The sequence below is a fragment of the Orbicella franksi genome, chromosome 8 (assembly GCF_964199315.1).
Source record: "Orbicella franksi chromosome 8, jaOrbFran1.1, whole genome shotgun sequence".
Lineage (NCBI taxonomy): Eukaryota > Metazoa > Cnidaria > Anthozoa > Scleractinia > Merulinidae > Orbicella > Orbicella franksi.
The window spans coordinates 28,810,991-28,829,743 of record NC_138152.1 but is presented as its reverse complement, the minus strand read 5'-3'; the positions used below and the strand labels follow the sequence as shown (position 1 = coordinate 28,829,743).

The 18,753-nt window shown below is 39.9% G+C and overlaps 2 protein-coding genes across 3 annotated transcripts in view; both read right to left on the bottom strand.

Moving 5' to 3' along the window:
- Positions 1 to 2,353, bottom strand: part of LOC145496129 (uncharacterized) — a 4,157-nt gene extending 1,804 nt beyond the window's left edge. The window contains exons 1-3 of the mRNA XM_081475768.1: positions 1,353 to 2,353; positions 1,007 to 1,135; positions 1 to 112 (exon numbers count right to left, since the gene is read on the bottom strand). The exon at positions 1 to 112 is cut by the window's left edge and continues 26 nt beyond it. Of these exons, the coding sequence (XP_081331894.1) occupies positions 1 to 112; positions 1,007 to 1,135; positions 1,353 to 1,845 (734 nt within the window). The 5' untranslated portion in view covers positions 1,846 to 2,353. The remainder of the gene's footprint in view (positions 113 to 1,006; positions 1,136 to 1,352) is intronic.
- Positions 2,354 to 2,857: 504 nt separating this feature from the next.
- Positions 2,858 to 12,566, bottom strand: LOC145496121 (uncharacterized). 2 transcript variants are annotated; one of them, XR_014050518.1, is made up of 4 exons: positions 12,262 to 12,566; positions 9,551 to 10,478; positions 3,401 to 7,864; positions 2,858 to 3,343 (listed from the first exon to the last, which is right to left on the bottom strand). XR_014050518.1 is itself a non-coding variant. In XM_081475758.1 (3 exons), exons 1-3 carry the CDS (start codon positions 12,514 to 12,516, stop codon positions 7,548 to 7,550), a joined length of 1,500 nt encoding a protein of 499 aa, XP_081331884.1. In that variant the 5' UTR covers positions 12,517 to 12,566; the 3' UTR covers positions 2,858 to 7,547. The 2 variants fall into 2 exon arrangements, 1 of the variants encoding a protein (XP_081331884.1); XM_081475758.1 differs by having other exon boundaries at positions 2,858 to 7,864.
- Between the last annotated feature and the right edge of the window lie 6,187 nt (positions 12,567 to 18,753).

Sequence of the window (18,753 nt, the reverse complement as noted above, 5' to 3'; positions counted from 1 at the left end):
AGTTCACTGAGCTCACTGCTCATTGAGCTTTCGATCACGTTTTCTTCTTGCTCCTGGCTGTTTAAAGTTCTAGAATCCAGCTTCCATCGATCGGCATATTTACTTGCCAGTTCTAACGGGAAAATCAAGTACTATTGTTCAACCCCTGCATGATTATAGTAACGTGTGTTCTACTGACTTATGTATGATAACAGGGTGATTAAGTCAAGAAATACCGCTTTTTTCCATCGTGGTGCCGCTACTCCCCGAACTTCCGATATTAATCGATTGATTGTTATCGATTATATTGATTGATATCGATTATATCAATTATCGGTTTTCATCGATCGGTCACGCTGGGATTAGATGTTTTCGTGAGAGAATTTTAAAATACCAGTAGCTGATCAGCTTCTGAAAAGTTTTAATCGTGAGAGTCGCGAATCATCTCTCACTCTAAACAAAAAAAGACCCTTCTCCAAAAAAACAATGTTTACTCAAAACTGAATGACTCCCATCTACATCTCATAACAAACGAATTTATTTGAGAACGTTTCTTTTGACCTCTCCTCTAATTTGAATCTTTTCAACAAAGCGGCAACTAAAGATATAAATTCTGATTACAATGTACAAGGGAAATTCCCTTCACCTAGGGGACCCAGGTCAGGGCAGATACAATAAGACAATAAGGCCGCTTTCGAATTCGTCGCGAAATACTGGTCCATACTGAAGGTCAATAAAAATTGCTTCTTCGTTTAGCTACTTCTTCATCATTAGACGATAAGACCATCAACAAAAGCCGTTCTCAAATCATTACGCCAACCGTACAACAGTTTGTCACGCGCCACTGTCACGCTGACATAGGGTAGCAAATTTTTGGTCAGGTCTGAAATAGGGTAGGGAAAATCACAGAGTTTGGTCTGAAGTAGAGTAAGGGTTTCAGGAAGCAGGCTGCACACCCCGACCCAATTTTTCTGGGAGTAGCCGCCCCCCCCCCCCCCCCGCCCCGAAATAAATAATAATCACTCACCGGAATTATCCTCATCAAGCGCTTCAGTCGCTTTTTCTTTTTCCCCGCCATCTGTATTGCAATCCTGCACATGCTTCCGAATGTTTGGAGCTCTAGAATCCAGGTTCCATGGAAAGGCGCGTGTGAGGTCTGACGGTAAAGTTTGGAAATAATTATGTCATCGTGAAGTATAGTTCAGTATGATGGTCCAGTACAGGTGATAATCACATGATTCTTTTAAGAAAGCAGGCAAGAACTCATTCGTTGCGAATTGTTACTAAGGCATGGCACTGTAGAAACACAACTTTACGGGAGCATTATTAGCTTTCGCTTACCGCACAATAACAAAAAATCCTTGATTACTCACCCGCCCTAATAACTTCTTTTTCCAGGCCACCAGTAGGACAATCACGCTTCCTTTGCGCCGTATTGTTCAAAGCTCTAGAATCTTCTGTCGCAGTGTCATAATTTCCGAGACGTTTAGCAAGCTGCTCTCTTTCAAATCCATTCAATTCTCTTACCAGATCCTGTCGCTTGATCTGTGTAAGTAGATCCTCCAGTAAACGGAAGTTGTCGTTACCAAGTTCATTTCGCCGTTCAAGTAAAACAAATAAATCTTCAGGTTTCGCGACGCCTTCAATTTCTCTCGTTGTCAACAGGTCTCGCAACAAAAACTTCATGGAGTCCAAATTGTTTTGGGAAAGTTGTTCGCACAGAAAAAATGTAAATTTTCTGTAGTCTGAAATACACCCCATTAGTTTACGATTCTTCTTTGCTTTGTGCTGATTAATGAGGATGACGTTCTCCCGTAATACAATGCCTGCGGCTTTATACCAGAGGAGGATCGTAAAAGCAACCATAGAACGACCAAATAACGTTATCTTGTCACGCAAGTGGAAGCCTGATAATAAATAACTATCTTTAGCTTACTGCCGTCATGAGAAAAACAGGAGGACAGCACGTGGTGCGAGTGAGTGCACGTGACTCATGCAGCAGGCTTTTCAGGCTTTTTCTAGAAAACCTACCGAAGCCTCACTAATACCACTAAGGTTTTGTTTCGCAGCAGTTGTGTAACAAGTTCAATTTCGTCCAAAAGCAAATGTCCACTTTCGTAATAGATACTCATGACTTCAAGCATCAAGAGAAATCTTAAACGTCTTCTTTCGCTACTGCTCTAAAACCAGCCGAAGTTGTCTGCCAATTCACTGCCAATTCGACCGGCTGAAAATGTCTGCCAATTCGAATTAAAATTCAGTCGTCGAAAGTACTGTATAAAATCAGCTAAATGTCGTTACCAATGGTTCAAAAACATTTTCTAGCTGCATTGAAAACTATTCATTTGCACCAAACACTCACGTAAATTTATAAAAAGATGCTGTAAATATCTTTCGTTCAGAAGCCTGAATAACTCTCAGGTGACTTTCCAATTGACACCAACTTGGTATCATTTTAAAGCTTACGTCTGATTGGTCCATCTCAACGGCTTCTACACCCATCTCAACACAATTAATATCGAAAAATTTCACCCGAACATCGTGCTTTAATAACCTACACACTTGTACTGGCTTTTCCGGAAGTGAATAACTCGTCACGTAACTTTTCAATTGACACCAACTTGATATCATTTTAGAGCTTACCGTCTTATTAGTCCATGTCAATGGCTTCTACACTCATCTCAACACAATTAATATCGAAAAATTTTCAATTTCATTAGCGTTACATGTACCGTTGAAAGTCGAAACGTATTTGGCAACTCCAAATTATCCCATCCAAGCGCTATTAAATAACATTTAACATTTTTAACTACAACCTATCTGCTTTTGAAAACTTGACGTAAATGTAGTGTAGTCATCTGCTACGTTAGGGGGACACTCACTCTTCCATTGCTTTCTAAGTAATGTGCTTTATTCACTGATCAATTATCTTACATTGTACATTGATTATTCTACTTCTTCTTAGTACTTTAACATCAAGCAATACTTTCACTTATATCTTATATCAGGAGCCATAATCGGGGACGGAGACCGTAAGTCTTAGGATCCGCGCGCACCTATGATATGGGACAATTTTTCTATTTTTAGAACAAATTGCGCCATCCTGACGTCATATATCCGCGCGGATTCACGCACATGTCAGGGGCTCTCGCGTGGATGTTGATAAGGCAGGGAATACGAACCAGGGCGCTTATGTGTAGTTTTATGCTCTGAACTAACGGAAAAGGTGGATTTTTCAGGGTAGAAAACAAGACTTCAATCTCGCGCTGGAAATGAATAATAAGATCTGCTCACGCTAGTTGTAAGCTTACGCGTATGTTTTTACGTTTGTTCTGACTTAAGAATATAGCAAGAAAACCCTCTACTCTGGTATCGAGTTAATTTGTGAGTTTCTCAGACAATGGTTAATCATAACCAAAACCTGTTTTGATGGTTTCTTATTGTTTCTGCTTGTTTGGTGAGTTTGCAAAAGTTTTTGAAAGGAAAGTCTGACGCGTACAATTAGCTCATTTGCATAGTGCAGCTCGTGCACTTTCAAGTCCGAGTCGGTGTTTTCAATTGTCAACAAATCTTGACAAAGATTTCTTTCGTTATCTTTTGTGCTGAGATGCTGCAACAAATTTCACGAACGCAAAAAAGGCTACTAACATCATGTGTGTTTCTTTAACATAAGCATAGTGAAGTTTTACACTGCGAAAATGAAAATAGACAAGGAGTTTTGATAACTCGATCAACAAAATCGAAATCGTTATTCGAAGTTGATTAAAGAAAGCGTCATTGTAACTTTGCTGATTATTTCTGCTTTATTCACATATTTCCAGCTTAGCTTTTAAATATGTTCTCAAACATTTATCAATCTTAAACATATTTAAAAACTATAGAGTTATTGTTTGAGTTCGATGTACGAATTAGTGCGGCGGCGGAAGTCCAATTTGTCATGTTTACTGACTGTACAAAACACGCATCGGCGGGCGCTCTCTTCATCGACAACAGAGAATTTACTGGATTTTTACACAAATAAAACTGAGCAGTATCTACGGACGTAAAGTTATTGGGCCTTGATGAAACATCAAGCGTTGCTTACAATTCAGGCGAAGCTCTAAGTAGCAATTATTTTGTTTTACTTTTCGGTCGCGATAGACTGGCAAATTCCTCGCAAGCGTGTGGTAAGAGGAGCTAGGAAACCATGAAGTCCTGAAGCACTGCTATATCTAAATATATCCAGCTAGTTTTTTGCTGTGTAATGGAAAAGCTGTTAATCTTCAAAATATGTGACATTTAAAGTGCAGTAATATACAGCTCATGTAAAAGAAGCATCCGTCGGAACACAACTTGGTCAGCGATATATATTAAGCTTAAAGCGGAACATACCTAAATTCGACACGGTCTTACTTCACTCAAACTGGAGCAGCTTACGACGAAGATACTTAATTAAGCAAAATTCCAACAGACGTAAACGCGTCGAGTTGTGGGCCAAAAACATGAAAAAATTTCGGGAATTTCGGACGCCATTTCCCCCGCGCGACATCCGTAAAAATCCTTGCAGCATGTACGCGCGTGTGCCGCAGGTGATGGCGTAATTTGTTCTAAAAATAGAATTATTGTCCCATATCATGGGGACAACCCCAATACTTGAAATGGCGCGCTTCCGGTCTCCGTCCCCGATTATGGCTCCTGCTTATATGTGAGCAATAGTAATAGTACATCCTTGTTGCTATAGTAATCAATACACTAGAGCAAACTTTTGTATACATCAAGTTATTTTTATCTCTTTATTTAAATCAGTCTTTCAGCAAAGCCAGCGAAACAAACTCGGTACATTTGCATGAGACTTATATCAATATGTAAAGGTTACTGTGAAAAAAGGTATATCTTTCCCCACACACAAGAAAGTTAACAGAAATTCAAACTGTTTGACCACTTTTATTTCCTAAAAACAATACGCAATTTTTTGGCCTAGTTTTTGGCAAAGGGTACAATATTTATTTCTTTGCAATTGTCAAAATATCCTCTTTTTTTATCCAAGGACAAGGTTGGATTCCAGCCATCCTCCATGTATTCTCCTGAGCCCGGTTTTACACTCTTCATTGAAATGTACGAATAAGAAAACTAAAAACAGTTAAGTGTATATGCTCCGTTGCAGTTGAGCGATTTTTTCCTTTTTTTTTTTTTTTTTGACCTTGAAATGATTACTCCCCAACAGAACCGTAACAAAAACGTACTGGAAAATAGCATTAGTTTGATTGCTTTAGCCAACAGACACAAACCGCTCACCTTCTTTTGGTAGGTTTAGAGAACACGCTACGCGTTCCATCAGGTTCGCGACAACTCTCTAGAAATCAAGCGACGTCACTGTCTTAACCCTTTAAGTCCCAATAGTGCCACATGGCACAAAATGTTATAATAAGCTTAATATTTGGCCAATTCATTTCAAATTTGGAGGCCAAAAGGATCTTTGAGAGATCTTCCCCTCCTGAATCAGACTTGATTAACCACCCCTCAAGTTTTTGAAACTTTTACGCTTTACAATTTTATGGTCAAGTGAATATGTGATAAAAATCTGCACACCCAGAGCTGCAAATTAAGCTATTGTTTAGGGGTATACCCAGTATATGCAAGGAATAAGGTATTTTTGAACGTTTTCATTTTTTTACTTTGTGGACTCCTCAATTGAATTTGTGACATCTTGTATGTCTGTTGTGGTGATTTAGAACATACCCCAAACAATACCTTTCAACTGGTATATTACTTGTGGTCTTTCGATCTACTGTCATAATTTTAGAAAAATAAGGTTTTTCTCCGGGGCTTAAAGGGAGCAATACGGTTGGACAATGAAACAATCTCTGTTCCATATGAGGGAGTTCTCTGGCTGTAAACCGTTCTGAGTTTTAAAGCTAGTGGCGGTTAAAACTAATTGCCAACACTTCTGGAGGCCGTTTTCCAAGGTCAAACGAAAATCACTCAACATTTTCATAACGCTGTCCCACGTGTGAGAATAATGACAATTTCCTTCGGAAGCTAAGCACCACACTGAAATATTTTTATACGAAGGATTATGTCCCTTTTAAATAAATTTCATATTAAATCAAATTCAACTTGATGACGATGACATATGTACAGCGTCTTTCCCAAGAATCACGTAAATAGACAAATTTCTAATCAATTATGTTTTGACAGACTGACTGACTACATGACTGTCTAACGGACGGAGGGACAGACGGAAGGAAGGACTTACAGACTGATTGACTTGCTGCCACGTGTTCGAGAGCAGGGAACACAACAAAAGGGCGAGACGAAACTCTCCCCCAGTCACCGCTTCCCGTCTTTCCCTTGCTTTGTTAAAAAATTCGTTAATATTTTCCACTCTGCTTGTCTATTTTCGTATAGGCGAGTTTCAATTAAAAATTAAAGTGGTGATTCTTTGGGTTCAATAGACCCCATCGTCATCAAAAGTAAGAGGAATAATTCAATCGTTCAAGTACAGGGACAAATTCAGTTGAACGACACTGAGCTAACATCCCTTCAATAAACGTAAGCTTTCCAAATTTTAGTCGACGTCCAGTTGTTTCTGGAGCACTTTTGAGTGCAAATTAAAAACACAAAGGAAATTAAACCAGCGATAAACGGTAATCTCCTTATACTTAACCGGTTTCCCACTGAATGGGTAAAAAGTGGAGTCATTATCCAGAGTTTGATTACGAATAGAACAAGCCTATTCGTTTTCTCTTACCTTAATATATAAACGAAAGAACAGTGATCAAATTCTTGCAGTAAAAAGTTGTGCGCTTTGACCGCATGCATTTTTTAGCTCAAACTCAAACGAGCGAGGTGTTAAATTTCTTGTTTATAACTTGCTTTAGTCGTACACACACGATGCTTTCTGGATTACGTCAATTGTAAAGCATAGACGGTTAGACCTTCTATCTTCAGGAAACAGACCCTTGGCCCACTTTCATAGTTTTTAATTAGTTTTCTGGGAATCCTGATCACAGTTTGCGGTGTTGTTTTAATGATTTCTAGACCCTGTGTAAGAACTCATTTGTGACAATGGTGTTTAGTGCCAAGTTGTGTTTCTTGTAAACTGTTCTTATGACTTAGCCGACACCAAATGGGGATAGAAAGAGAAGCTTTAGCCGATTTCTGTCTGCCTTTCACATTCTAATTTTTCATCTAACCCGCATGTAGCTCACGGTCTACGAAGCAAGTACTTTACCACAATTGCTGCTTATCTCGCAATTTGATTGGCTACTTTGCCGTTGTCGACAAGAGTCCATTCCACGCTGCTCGCGTCAATGTGTCGCGCAATGCCTTTTTCAGCGCGCGCTCTGAAAAACACATTTTCTTTGACCTTGATATTGTGATAAAAAACAAATCAAAATATGGTTTAGCGTGGTCTGTACTCTTATCGACAACGAGTACGCGTCATCACAGTGGTCAAAATGTTGCGGACTCACTCGGCTGCGCCTTGTGAGTCCATAACATTTTGACCACTATGATGACGCGTATCGTTGTCGATAAGAGTACAGACCACGCTAAACCACATTTGATTTGTTAAAGTTACTCGGGTGTCATTGTGACTTACATAAAGGCAGTAGTTTCTGTGCGATGTCATTCCGTCTTATCTCTTTCAGTGTCTCAACAAACTGACTTAAAGGAAGGTTTGGGTATCTTGCCCGGAGCAAGTTCATCACACTTTTGGAAGGACTTCCTTTGCTTTGCAGCTCATCATGTAAGGCGTTACGTTCTTCAAGTGAAATCTCCTTGTACTTAGCTGCTAAGCGCTCGTAGTCACGTCTGAACCACCATCTTCCATTGTCAAGCCTTAAGCACATCCAATCAAAAAGTCCCTGGTTTTCGCTCTCCAGCTGCTCAAGGCTCGTATAAGCTGAAGAAAAGAGCATTTCAGTGAGTAAGAAATTAAGAGGGAATCCACCAGAAGTTCGAGTAACTAGTGCACAAAAACGATGTACCAACATTATTTAACTTGTATTGCAAATTTCTATGCGACTGTTTTAACTTTCTTCTTAAAAGAAATCATTTCTAACAACACCAAATCGAAAACAGGTCAAAAACAAGTGTTGAAGTTCATATGAAACACCTGAAATTCTGGTGAAATGAAGCTGATGATGAAATTTTACTTGCGTTTGCACAATTTCTCTGAACTTTGAAATTTATTTCCTCGACTTCAATGGGAAATTGTTTTGGGTGTTATTTCAGGCAAATTTTCATATCTTTAGCTTTTAGAAAATACCAAAAAAAGACTTTATTATACTTAGAATTTTTCTGGTACAAGGTTTTTGTCCACTGAAAGTTGAAATTGCTCGATTTCCTATCGGATTTCGCCTTAAACCTTTTCAGTGTAAGCAGGGTAGGCCAGGGTTTTTTTGCATCGGGTCAGTGTACCTGGATTTTTTAAATCCGGTATACAGTATCTTTCAGCTGGAATAAAGTGTATCAAAAATTTGAGTTCAATTTCTCAGTAAAGACTGGTTCACGCACATTCCGAAATCTAATCAAAGTGGCTATGAGCCACTGAACTCGGAAAATAAATAATGAACCACTTGCGGGCATTTGTTTTTGATTCCTGCGTTCGGAAACATTAATTACTGAAAGCTCAAAAAAGGAGCGTGACACTTACGTTACATTTTACACATCATTAAGTCATTGTGAGGTCAAATTTAAGTGTAACAGCCCTCTTCAAAACCAATAGCCCTCACCTATCTGTTCGGTTTATCCAAGAGAAAACGAGGGGTCCCTTCATTTTCTCTTGGTTTATCACAGAAACAATTATCAAAAGTAACTTTCTCCATTTTTGTATATCTTTCATTATTCATTTCATTTCATTTCCAAGCATAGAAATAGCGTTTTTCCTCTTCTTTCTTTTCTTCTTGTGTGTGCATTTGTGCTCAAGTTTTCTTGCTGACCTGTATTTTATTTCTATTTAATGCTGATGTTAACTGGCTGCCTGGCTCCGCTAGCCCCTATGGTTATTCCAGGCAGCTAGTACCCAAATTTTTACTTTTAATATTTTCATTGAAATTGTAATTTTTTTTCTTTAGCAAGAATGAGTACAAATAAAGATTGATTGATCAGTCTTTTGAAGTATCTTGATGAAATTTGCTTTTCCATTAGGCCGTCACTCATGAAAGTAATTTTGATCGTTCAGTTTCATGGTTGGACCTTTGGTTTATTGCATATGCGGAATGTATGCCAAGCGTTATGAACTGGTCAGCGGATGTACAAAATGATTAACAGGAAGCGAAGGAGTGATGGAGGGATGGAGCGAGACAGGTTAACCAATTACGGGAACGGACTTAAAGGTAAAATGCTCACATAGCAGTCTACTCGAAGAGGACCCACCTTGTTAAGTGGCAGAGGGGTTACTCAAAACACTGCCTTTGAGATGACCTTCAGTTCTTTTATATCACGGTTTTCGGTAGGAAAACGACAGGACACACGGACATTGGCTGCTAAAAGCCTTTTGTTTACAGTACTGGTGGGTCGCGTCCATGGAAGACAGTTTTGTCCATTTCTCTTATTTAGTTTTCTTACACCTATAACAGCGACTTACTTGGAGTCATTTGCACTTGCAAGGAAGATGCAGCCAGGTCACGCTGTGTTGGCCGTTCAACTGTGGCAACATCATTCCCACGAAGATTGCCTCGCCGTTCGCACACTATGAAAGCAACAAGACCCAGGATTGCCAGCATTGTCAATGATGCCAACACTGCCGTTAAGATAACGAAGGGATTGCTTTCTCCGTTCTTTTCCGTAGACACTATCGCCCTGCTTGCGACCGCTTTGCGGTTGTTCGCTGACAAAGTAGACGACACTGAGGACGTCGACGGTAGCTTGATGATGTGTATTCTCAACCGCGCTGTTGATTCCTTTTTCAGCCTCACTGGTCGAGTTCTATGCATGGCGGAGGAGGTCCTTTGAGTTGTCGTTTGTGAATGTCTCTTTGCTTGTGTCGCAGTGGAGGTCTTTGAAGGCTTCGTAGGTGATAGTCTTTTTAAGATGTGCGTCGTGATGTCAGCAGCCTTTGTGGCCGGGACGTTTGTGCATGGAGTTGAGCGGACTTTACACTTGTTCTCATAATTCGCACATTCCAGCGCCGTTTCGTCCTTTCCATCTCCACAGCATTTCGCACAAGGAAAACAGTCGAAGATAAATGGCTCGGGGTAAAAGCCACTAGCACATTTATCATCACACTCGGTGTTAGAGAATAAGGTGCAGCTTTTTTTAATCGCTTTTCCTTTAGAACATACAGTACAGGCTTCGCATTGCACCTTTCCATATTTGTTCGAATACGTCTTATCAAGTTGACAAGGAACGCAATGGATGGACGTGCCGAAAGCGACTGAGCTGCCGCACGGGACAGAAGGTTGCAGGCCCGCGGGACAATCGGGACACGCCAGGCATTTGTATCTCCTTCCCGGTGATCCAATCCAGTGAATTTGCTGTGTCTTACACGGGAAGTCTGCTTTAACTCCATAAACCTGTTCGAGGAAGAGGGAGAAAAATATTAAGGGCCAGTTTTAGTTTACACGGAAGGAAGATGATCATTGAAAATAGAAAGCAAAATGTCTGACAAAGTGCCATGTGTTTTTCTTGGGGAGGGCTTAACTCGCTACAGTGATGATCATCCTAATTGACAGGTAGGATTGTCCTACTGAACATAAGGTCAACCGTTTAACTCTTTTGTTATGTCAACGCTTCAAAATATAATACTCCCTTCTCCGTAATGACCTTTCGTCAAACTCGATACTTGATTATGCATACTGTGACGGGCAAAGGGATCTCAGATATTTGGGGCAGCGAAACCAAATATCTGAGTGCCTGGAACAGACTTTATATACCCGCAAATCGAAGTAAAATATACCATATTTGGTCCCAGTTAGTGACCAGCGGTTTCAGTGAAAACATGTCGAAAACATGGGTTTGGTCAGGAGCCGTTTGGTCAAGAGCCGTTTGGTGTGGGGTGCTCATTCTCGCGGGCTAACAAACATAGTTTCGGTCGATGTTATTTTATTCAGGATGCTGTTGTATTGGTTTTAACCAATCAGAACACTTTTCCCTCTCCCCGCGCTCCACTCGCTTCGCGCGCCCTAGCCTGCGAGCAGGTCCACGTTGGAGCACAAGCACGCGCGGCTTAGCCGCGTGCGAAATCGAGCGGCGAAGCCGCGAGACGAACGCCTCTTAGCGCCTCTTAGCGCCTCTTCACCAGACTCCTTCCCGCCGGATCGCTGTGCTCTTCGCCGCTCGCGCGCGTGACTCTAAGGTGAGCCTGCTCGCAGGCTACGCGCGTCCCCGCTTTTCCCCTTCCCTTTCCCTTTCCAGCGCCTGCCACGCAGTGCAAACACTTCTGATAGGAGATCCCCGACAATATCTTGCATAACGTAAGGCATAAGAATGCGCATATTAGGTCCAGTGTTGTTGTTTGTATTGCACACTGATCATGTAGGAAAAACATTTCCTGAGAACTAGTTTTCACCGTTTTTCTGTGTTACCGTACCTAGTTAAGGAATAACAAAAGCGGGGAAGCAAATACTTTTTTTCCTGTAGTTTACGTTGCATTTTCCATCGAGGTTCCCTCCGTTGCGCTCGTGAAGTATTTTTCAAAGTTATAACAGCGAAATAAATGAACAATCGTGACGAATTAAAGCGCTTTGTTTCGCTTCAACGATCAACACTTTTCACAGAGAACCGTAGCTAGTTAACTAACCTAACAGATAATTACTAACGATCTATAATTGTAAACGTGCGTAAATATTCCGATTACCCAAATTAAATGGGTTCTTTACGTAGGAAAGAGAGATAGAAAATTCATTAACATAATTATGTTACAGCAAGCGTAGATGTGACAAGCAAAATAGATAGAAAACTCATTTGAGATTATTAGTTACATGCGCTCGCCACAAAAGGGTGTTTCGATAACATGAGCGTTTGTTATTTGCTTCCGAACACGTGTATCAAGAAAACGAGGCAAAAACCGTGATAGCATTAAAGTACCCTGATTCAAAACATAATTATTTCAAACTACAGAGTAGACAAAAGGCTCCTCCGTCAAGATTTCAAATCACAACACTGCAAAAGAACATAAACTCAAGAGTAATGTTGCAAGCGTTTTAAAAATCTGCCACATCAGCAAATTCACTTCCCCAGTAAATTAAATCATGGTTGTAAGAACAGAATGAGATAGAAATATCAAAACAAAGATTCCGCTGCAAAGTTGTTCTTTTCCATTGTCGAAAGAAGAAAAATTTGTGTTTCTGTACTCACCAGAAAACCCAAAACGACGATCAAACTTGTCGCTAGAGCTTCAAACATGTCAAATGTCTTGGCGGCGCGATGACATGAAAAAGGTGACTTGCTGAGGACTGAGCTCATTGTCGTCTTGGAGGAATCAAGGCGAGGGTCGCTTGAAACTGAGGAGAAGAAAGTTTCCAAATGACGGTAAGATAACAATGCAAGTTTGGACTTGAAATGCACGATAACTTTACGGACTATTGTTGAACGTCGAAACTGATGAATCATCAATTGCTAATGAGTGCATGACCGTAAGGCGAGTTTCATCATAGCAATTACATCACTTAAGAATCTGATATCGTATTGCTATCACTGGGCGTTGAGTAATTATGGACAATATAAATAGTATCGCCAACCTATCAACGCGTATTTTCTCTTCTCCAGCTTGTAGATATAACTCGTTACAGTAGCAATCCTCGCATGAGCAATTGAGCGACTGGAAGGAGAACGGAAAGGCAAACCTTGCCGAAACAATGCGTGCCCTACCTTTAAGGACGCACTACACACGGTTTCTAGAAATCCAGGGATTCCTCTACGTAAGCCACTAAGAGGGTTGGCGCTGGCACCGGACGGGACTGTAACCTGAGAGGAACCAGTTAACCTTTCCGGGTTTTATTATACTTACTTTAGAAAAGTCAAACTCGAAGCTATTTGTAGCATGCGTGCATTTTAACTCCACGTATGCACTCTAGAGGATCTTGGGCAGTTTCGGAGGTTCGGTCGAACTCCTAAAATTAAAGCACTAACGTGTAAACACTTGCAGTAAGTACAAAGACCTGCATGGTAAAAAAAAATTAAAATAAGCTAAAACGCAATAAAATAAAGACTTTGTCATTGAATAAAGCCAAGTGATTCCAAAAAAATTACCTTTAAATTTCTAATTTATTATGGCATCTGCTTGAACCTGCGACAACTGATCCATTTGATAAGAAAACTTAGTGACAATTTACGCTCCTCTTTAAGCATTACGCTTAAAGTAACATTTTGTCTTGCCACATTTCCAACCACGTCATGTTACGTTGTTTTTTCGCAGTCAGTTAGTACGAGATCAAACTCCGTTAGTTTGTGAAATACGAAGTCAGGAGTCCGCGACGAAGTTTAGTTCAGCGTCAAAAGGGGGAAAACAAATCGTGAGTTGTTTGTGGATCCGCATCTGCTGCATCAGCGCGTGGATTACGAATAAAAGCCGCGACTCTAGAGTATCGAAGGCTTTTTTAAAATCAAGCAAAAGGAGCAGTCCCGGCATACTTTTCGCTGTTGTATATTTGACAACACTATCTATTAAACAAAGATTTTCTCCGATAAATCTGTCACTAATGAAGCCGGTTTGGTCGTTGGAGATGAGTATGGTAGAAAAGTTTCGATGCAGCTTGCTATAGCTTTTGTCGCTCTCTTGCAGTCGCAATTCAAAACCGTTGAAGGTCACCAGTTCTTTATTGAATTCAGTTCAGCATCCTGTTTTGGTATGAGCTTAATACAGCCCCTCCTTTGTGATATTGAGGGCTTTCCTATTTCGTAGGAATAATTATAAGAGTTAAACAACATTTCCGCCACATTCATTCGCCGGCACTGGAATGACACGAGGCAGCCCTGTGAAAGGGCCATTGGGTACGGCTATAAGTAGGCTGTTGATCTCTCGTCCGGTCATTTTTTCTCTAGTAGGTGTTATTGAATCTTCTTGTCAAACTAAAGGGAGTGTAGGACTTCTATCTAAATCGCGAAGGGTGTGTCAAAAACTAAGACCTGAGATCTAAGATCTCCTCCTAATCCTAAAACCCCCTCCGAATCTCAAAAGCTACGACTTGAGTTTGTCTTTTAAAATCAGAAGTTAAGTCAACAACGGGTTTAACTTTTTGCTGCTCAAGATTGTGTGCCCTGGTTAACTGCTAACTTGTCCATTGTTACTTTTTCCGTTTTAAAAGTACCGTCACTCTAGACAGAAGACCAGAGGGTCCCAGAAAAATACAGGGAAATACACAGGGGAAATGAAGGAGAAAACCGGAGAATTCCACCTCCTTAATTTGGACACCTTGTTTGACGGTGTTTAACAAAATTAAATGTCGACAAACAGTTGATCAAACACTGTAAAACATTCGTTTGGACGGTGATCAATGTTTGATACCGTTTGGCCACTCAGTATAACATCAACATGTTTGGTCAGCAAACGGCGTTTGATTTTGTTTGATTCCCGGGGGGACTTCAATTCCACGTAAAAAGGACGGGGGTGCTCTTCGTATCTTTAAGGGATTAAAAAAACAGTTTTGGTACCTCGAAGGATTTTAAACCCCAAAAGGTCCACAGCGGGAGCTTTTGTTATACCTGTTAGGGTATTTGGCCAAACAAAAATAAATGAAAAATAGGCGACTTTTTAAAACATTTAGCTATAAAAAAACTGCGAAAAAAATTTTCCTAAAAAACATTTAAGAAATTTTTAAAACGGTTAAAAAATACACGACGTTTCGACTTTCTCGGACGTCATTATCAAGTAAAAAAAAAAACAACAGTATAAATTTTCTATAAATAGAAGAAAAACAATAGTTCATTAAAAAGAAAGGTAACATAAACATAAGCTACAAACTAAACAAAGAGTTTAGCACTGATGGAGTCACTCTGAGTGTTAAGGCTAGGCCTCAGTTCTTTGATGAATAGCATTTCGTACACAAGGCAGTCAAATTTTCCGTGGCACTTCTTGAGAACACGAAATTGACCCTCATTAAGAAGATTTTTGTCACCGTGCACTTCTAAAAGGTGTTTACCGATAGCCGAATACTTGTGTTCGGCAATGCGTCGATGAAGGTGTCGGGCTGTGTAACCAACATAATATGATAGGAGATAATGTGTTGTTTTAGAATTTGTACCTCTCAGGGGAGAAAACAATTTCAAGCCACACCCACAAGGCAAGATCTTGGTACCTCTAACGGGATAAACGAGAGGCGGGTATCGTATTACACCTTTTGCTGTTCATTTACAGAAAACAAACCTTCATTTGTGTCCAAATTTCTTTCATTATGGTCATTAAACTCTCATTAACACCAATATGACCTTCATTTGCGCGTAAGAAACGTTCAAGAAAAACATTTACATATGCATTAACATTCAAAATCATCAAAAGAAAAACAATACCTTCATTTGACATTCATTGACTGTAAATGTATTTTCATTTTGGTGGAAAAAAAATTCGTTGTCACGAAACGACAATCATTTACACTTTACGACATTCAGTTTTCAACAAAAGACTTTCAATAACACAATTTGCATGAGAACTAACATTCAATTGCATTATTATGCAACCATATCCATGAAGGTAACAATCTTAAATGCGGTGAGACATACATTACCGTGTTTTCACCTAACGTTAAGAGAAAACAATCGCTCATTAGCGTAATTCTTTTGCACAGAGATATCTCGCCCAATTTTCCTCGAAAATTTGATTATAGAACAAGGGACCATATGTACTTTTTTCAAATCATAATTTCACAATCCTCCCCTTGCAGATATAAATTCGGCCACTTACGAAACTTTTTGCGTACAACTCAGAGGGCGCACTACAGTATCCGTGTGACATACATGTACATGTACATGTAGTGACAGTTCGATTTGTCCAGAAATGCCACGAAGAAATAGAATCGCATTTGAACACCGCGAAAGGATAGTCAGGGCTTTTGAAGATGTCAACGAAGACTATTTACTATTTACTAGTGAGGCAATTGAAGGATAAATCGTTCAGCGAATTTGATCTTCTATCTTTCAAAAATAAATGTTATTATGGCTGTAATGTTTGTCTCGCCGCTTTAAAGATTGTTACCTTCATGGATATGGTTGCATAATAATGCAATTGAATGTTAGTTCTCATGCAAATTGTATTATTGAAAGTCTTTTGTTGAAAACTGAATGTCGTAAAGTGTAAATGATTGTCGTTTCGTGACAACGAATTTTTTTTCCACCAAAATGAAAATACATTTACAGTCAATGAATGTCAAATGAAGGTATTGTTTTCCTTTTGATGATTTTGAATGTTAATGCATATGTAAATGTTTTTCTTGAACGTTCCTTACGCGCAAATGAAGGCCATATTGGTGTTAATGAGAGTTTAATGACCATAATGAAAGAAATTTGGACACAAAGGAATGTTTGTTTTCTGTAAATGAACAGCAAAAGGTGTATTATACAAAGGAATTCCTTCCTTCCTTTTGATGGGTTCTTCTGATGGGTTCTTTGGAAAATTTGCCAGGTCACTTTTACATGCAGGGCGCCCGATCAAGTGATACCCTGGGTGCTCGAGGAATTTTTTTCGCGTTCTTTTGGACCTTGGAAAAAGATTCCTGTGGCAAAAACAAACAAAACAGTCAGGTAGTTTAGTTTATGCTGGTTAGGTTACGTGGCAGTTGCTATAGCCTGGGACACTGTTCGCAGGCTTGACAGTTGTACAAGAGAAGTAAGAGACGAACAAAAAGCTCAGTGGGAGATACGTAATCGGTAGCGGGGGGAGAGGGGGCTGAGCTGGATCACGGAAGGGACCAACCAAAATCTTGGCGAAAATCTGCGATTTGGACAGAAAACTACTGCTGGTTTATCAGTTTCTCTGGTTTCTCGATGGGAAAAAAGTATTCACTTAATACATGTAATTAACACTCTCAGTTACGCATCTTTCCAGTTCGATTCTTTCTTTTCGCGCGATCAAGAAAGAGAGAATATAGACAGGTCTAGTTTTCTGTCAGTCTTTTATTGAGGGCCTTACTGAATGCGAGTTGAATTTGAACTGAATTATATTTGGTAAATTCCTGAACGCTAATATTAGGTTGCTTGTTATTTATTCTGTTTATTACGAATCGGTTAAAACCGTGCATAGAAATGGCAATACTGGAATAAATCTGTTGAAGTTGTCGGTTTTCAGTAGGTTTGGACAAATGTCATCATTAGCGAGTTGAATTGTGTAAAGGAATAAGATTATAATCACAATAATATTACAGTGTTGAATATTCGTATAAGGGACGGATCATTAGAAAAGTGATGGTGTCGGGGTTAGGGAGTAGGGAAAAACCCAGAGAAAATTAGAGCAAGGGAAAATGGCAGGAAAAAATTATTGGAAAGAGAAACCCAAAGAAAATAAATTCATGGAGAAGAAGGATTGCATTTTGGTATCAAACCAGTTAATTATAACTCAGCCAAGATGCGATAAATTTTCCAGTGTTCTGTCACTGGATCCCATTTATATAAAGCCACAGTGTTTGTTTTGAGTCTCATACTTTTGTCAACTCTTCTATCTCAACTAATCACAACTCATACATTTTGATTATTTCTCAAATTTAAATAGGTCAGTCTTCTTTTTGGACTGACATTTTGGAGCGGAGGGCACTACCGACCCGAGGAGCTGTCCGACAGCCGGAAATACGTCTGCGTTCCCAGGCTACGAATCCGCTCGATTTACCGCAAAAATCCACAATCCATGCGCTTTTTAAGGCCAACTCCGTCGATCCGAAAACCTATTCACCCCCCTCATTAACCCTTTGTACCAAATTTGGGGGGGCAAACTACAAAGAGCTTAACAACTTTCCTGGCTTGAGCTGTCTTCTTAGACTTCTCTACATCAGGTGGCTAGATAAAATTCTAGACACGGAGTCCTGTAACGGACCAGCATCCTGTGCACACAACCTCTTACAGAAAGCACAGGCAAAATGGGCTGGCCATGTTGTCTGAATGCCAGACAGCCGACTGCTCGAACGGCTGCTGTATGGACAACTGTGTCAGAGCAAGCGTTCAGTTGCAAAGAATCCCTCAAAGGCCTTGGCGCAGGCATCAACGTCAACGCTTTGGAATGCTTTCTCTGGACCGTCCCACCAAGCGAGGGAAAATCATCGCATAGAGGCCCAGAGCAAATGCGCCACGCGCAGGCGAATATGGTAGAAAGCAGATTAAAAAAAATTCGTGCAAAGGGTTGCAGTTGGAAAAAAAAAATTTTGCACAGTCAAAAGGCCAAAAAAAAAAGAAAAAAAAATAATGCGAGGTTTTCTGATAGTCTGTCCGTAAAAGGGTATATTTGATACAAAAAAACCTATAACTTTTCCCCTTCAGTGAATTTTTTTTTCTCGTGGTCAGCTGTGAGTCGTGATTTGAATAGGCCTTGGCGGATTGTGCTAGCGTAATTTTTGGCATAATTGGAGCAAAAAAGCAGACATTTTTAAACGAGCACTGCCACGGCATAATTAGCAAATTTTAACACTTTTTGGAGCATAAATTCATAAAATTTAGTAAATATGGTATATTTTCCACAGAAATAAATTAAATTTAGGTAGTATGTTCTTGCAATGCGTGTCGTCGAAGGCATTGCAGAGATGCGACCAGCTAATTTGAACAGCTGATGGCCGAGACAAACTGCCATAAAACACAAATAAATTTACAACAACAGTTTATTTGAAAAACATAATTTGGTGTCGTTATTGCGCATTTGCGCGTCTCTATGAGCAG

What these genes read in the sequence shown, in the direction of transcription:
- LOC145496121 (XM_081475758.1), bottom strand. Translation starts at nt 12,516, where the DNA reads ATGATTCATCAGTTTCGACGTTCAACAATAGTCCGTAAAGTTATCGTG. An exon ending in TCGTCGTTTTGGGTTTTCTG is followed by an intron (nt 10,479 to 12,261) that starts GTGAGTACAGAA and finishes TTCCTCGAACAG; the next exon opens with GTTTATGGAGTTAAAGCAGA. An exon ending in GCAAGTGCAAATGACTCCAA is followed by an intron (nt 7,865 to 9,550) that starts GTAAGTCGCTGT and finishes TCTTTTCTTCAG; the next exon opens with CTTATACGAGCCTTGAGCAG.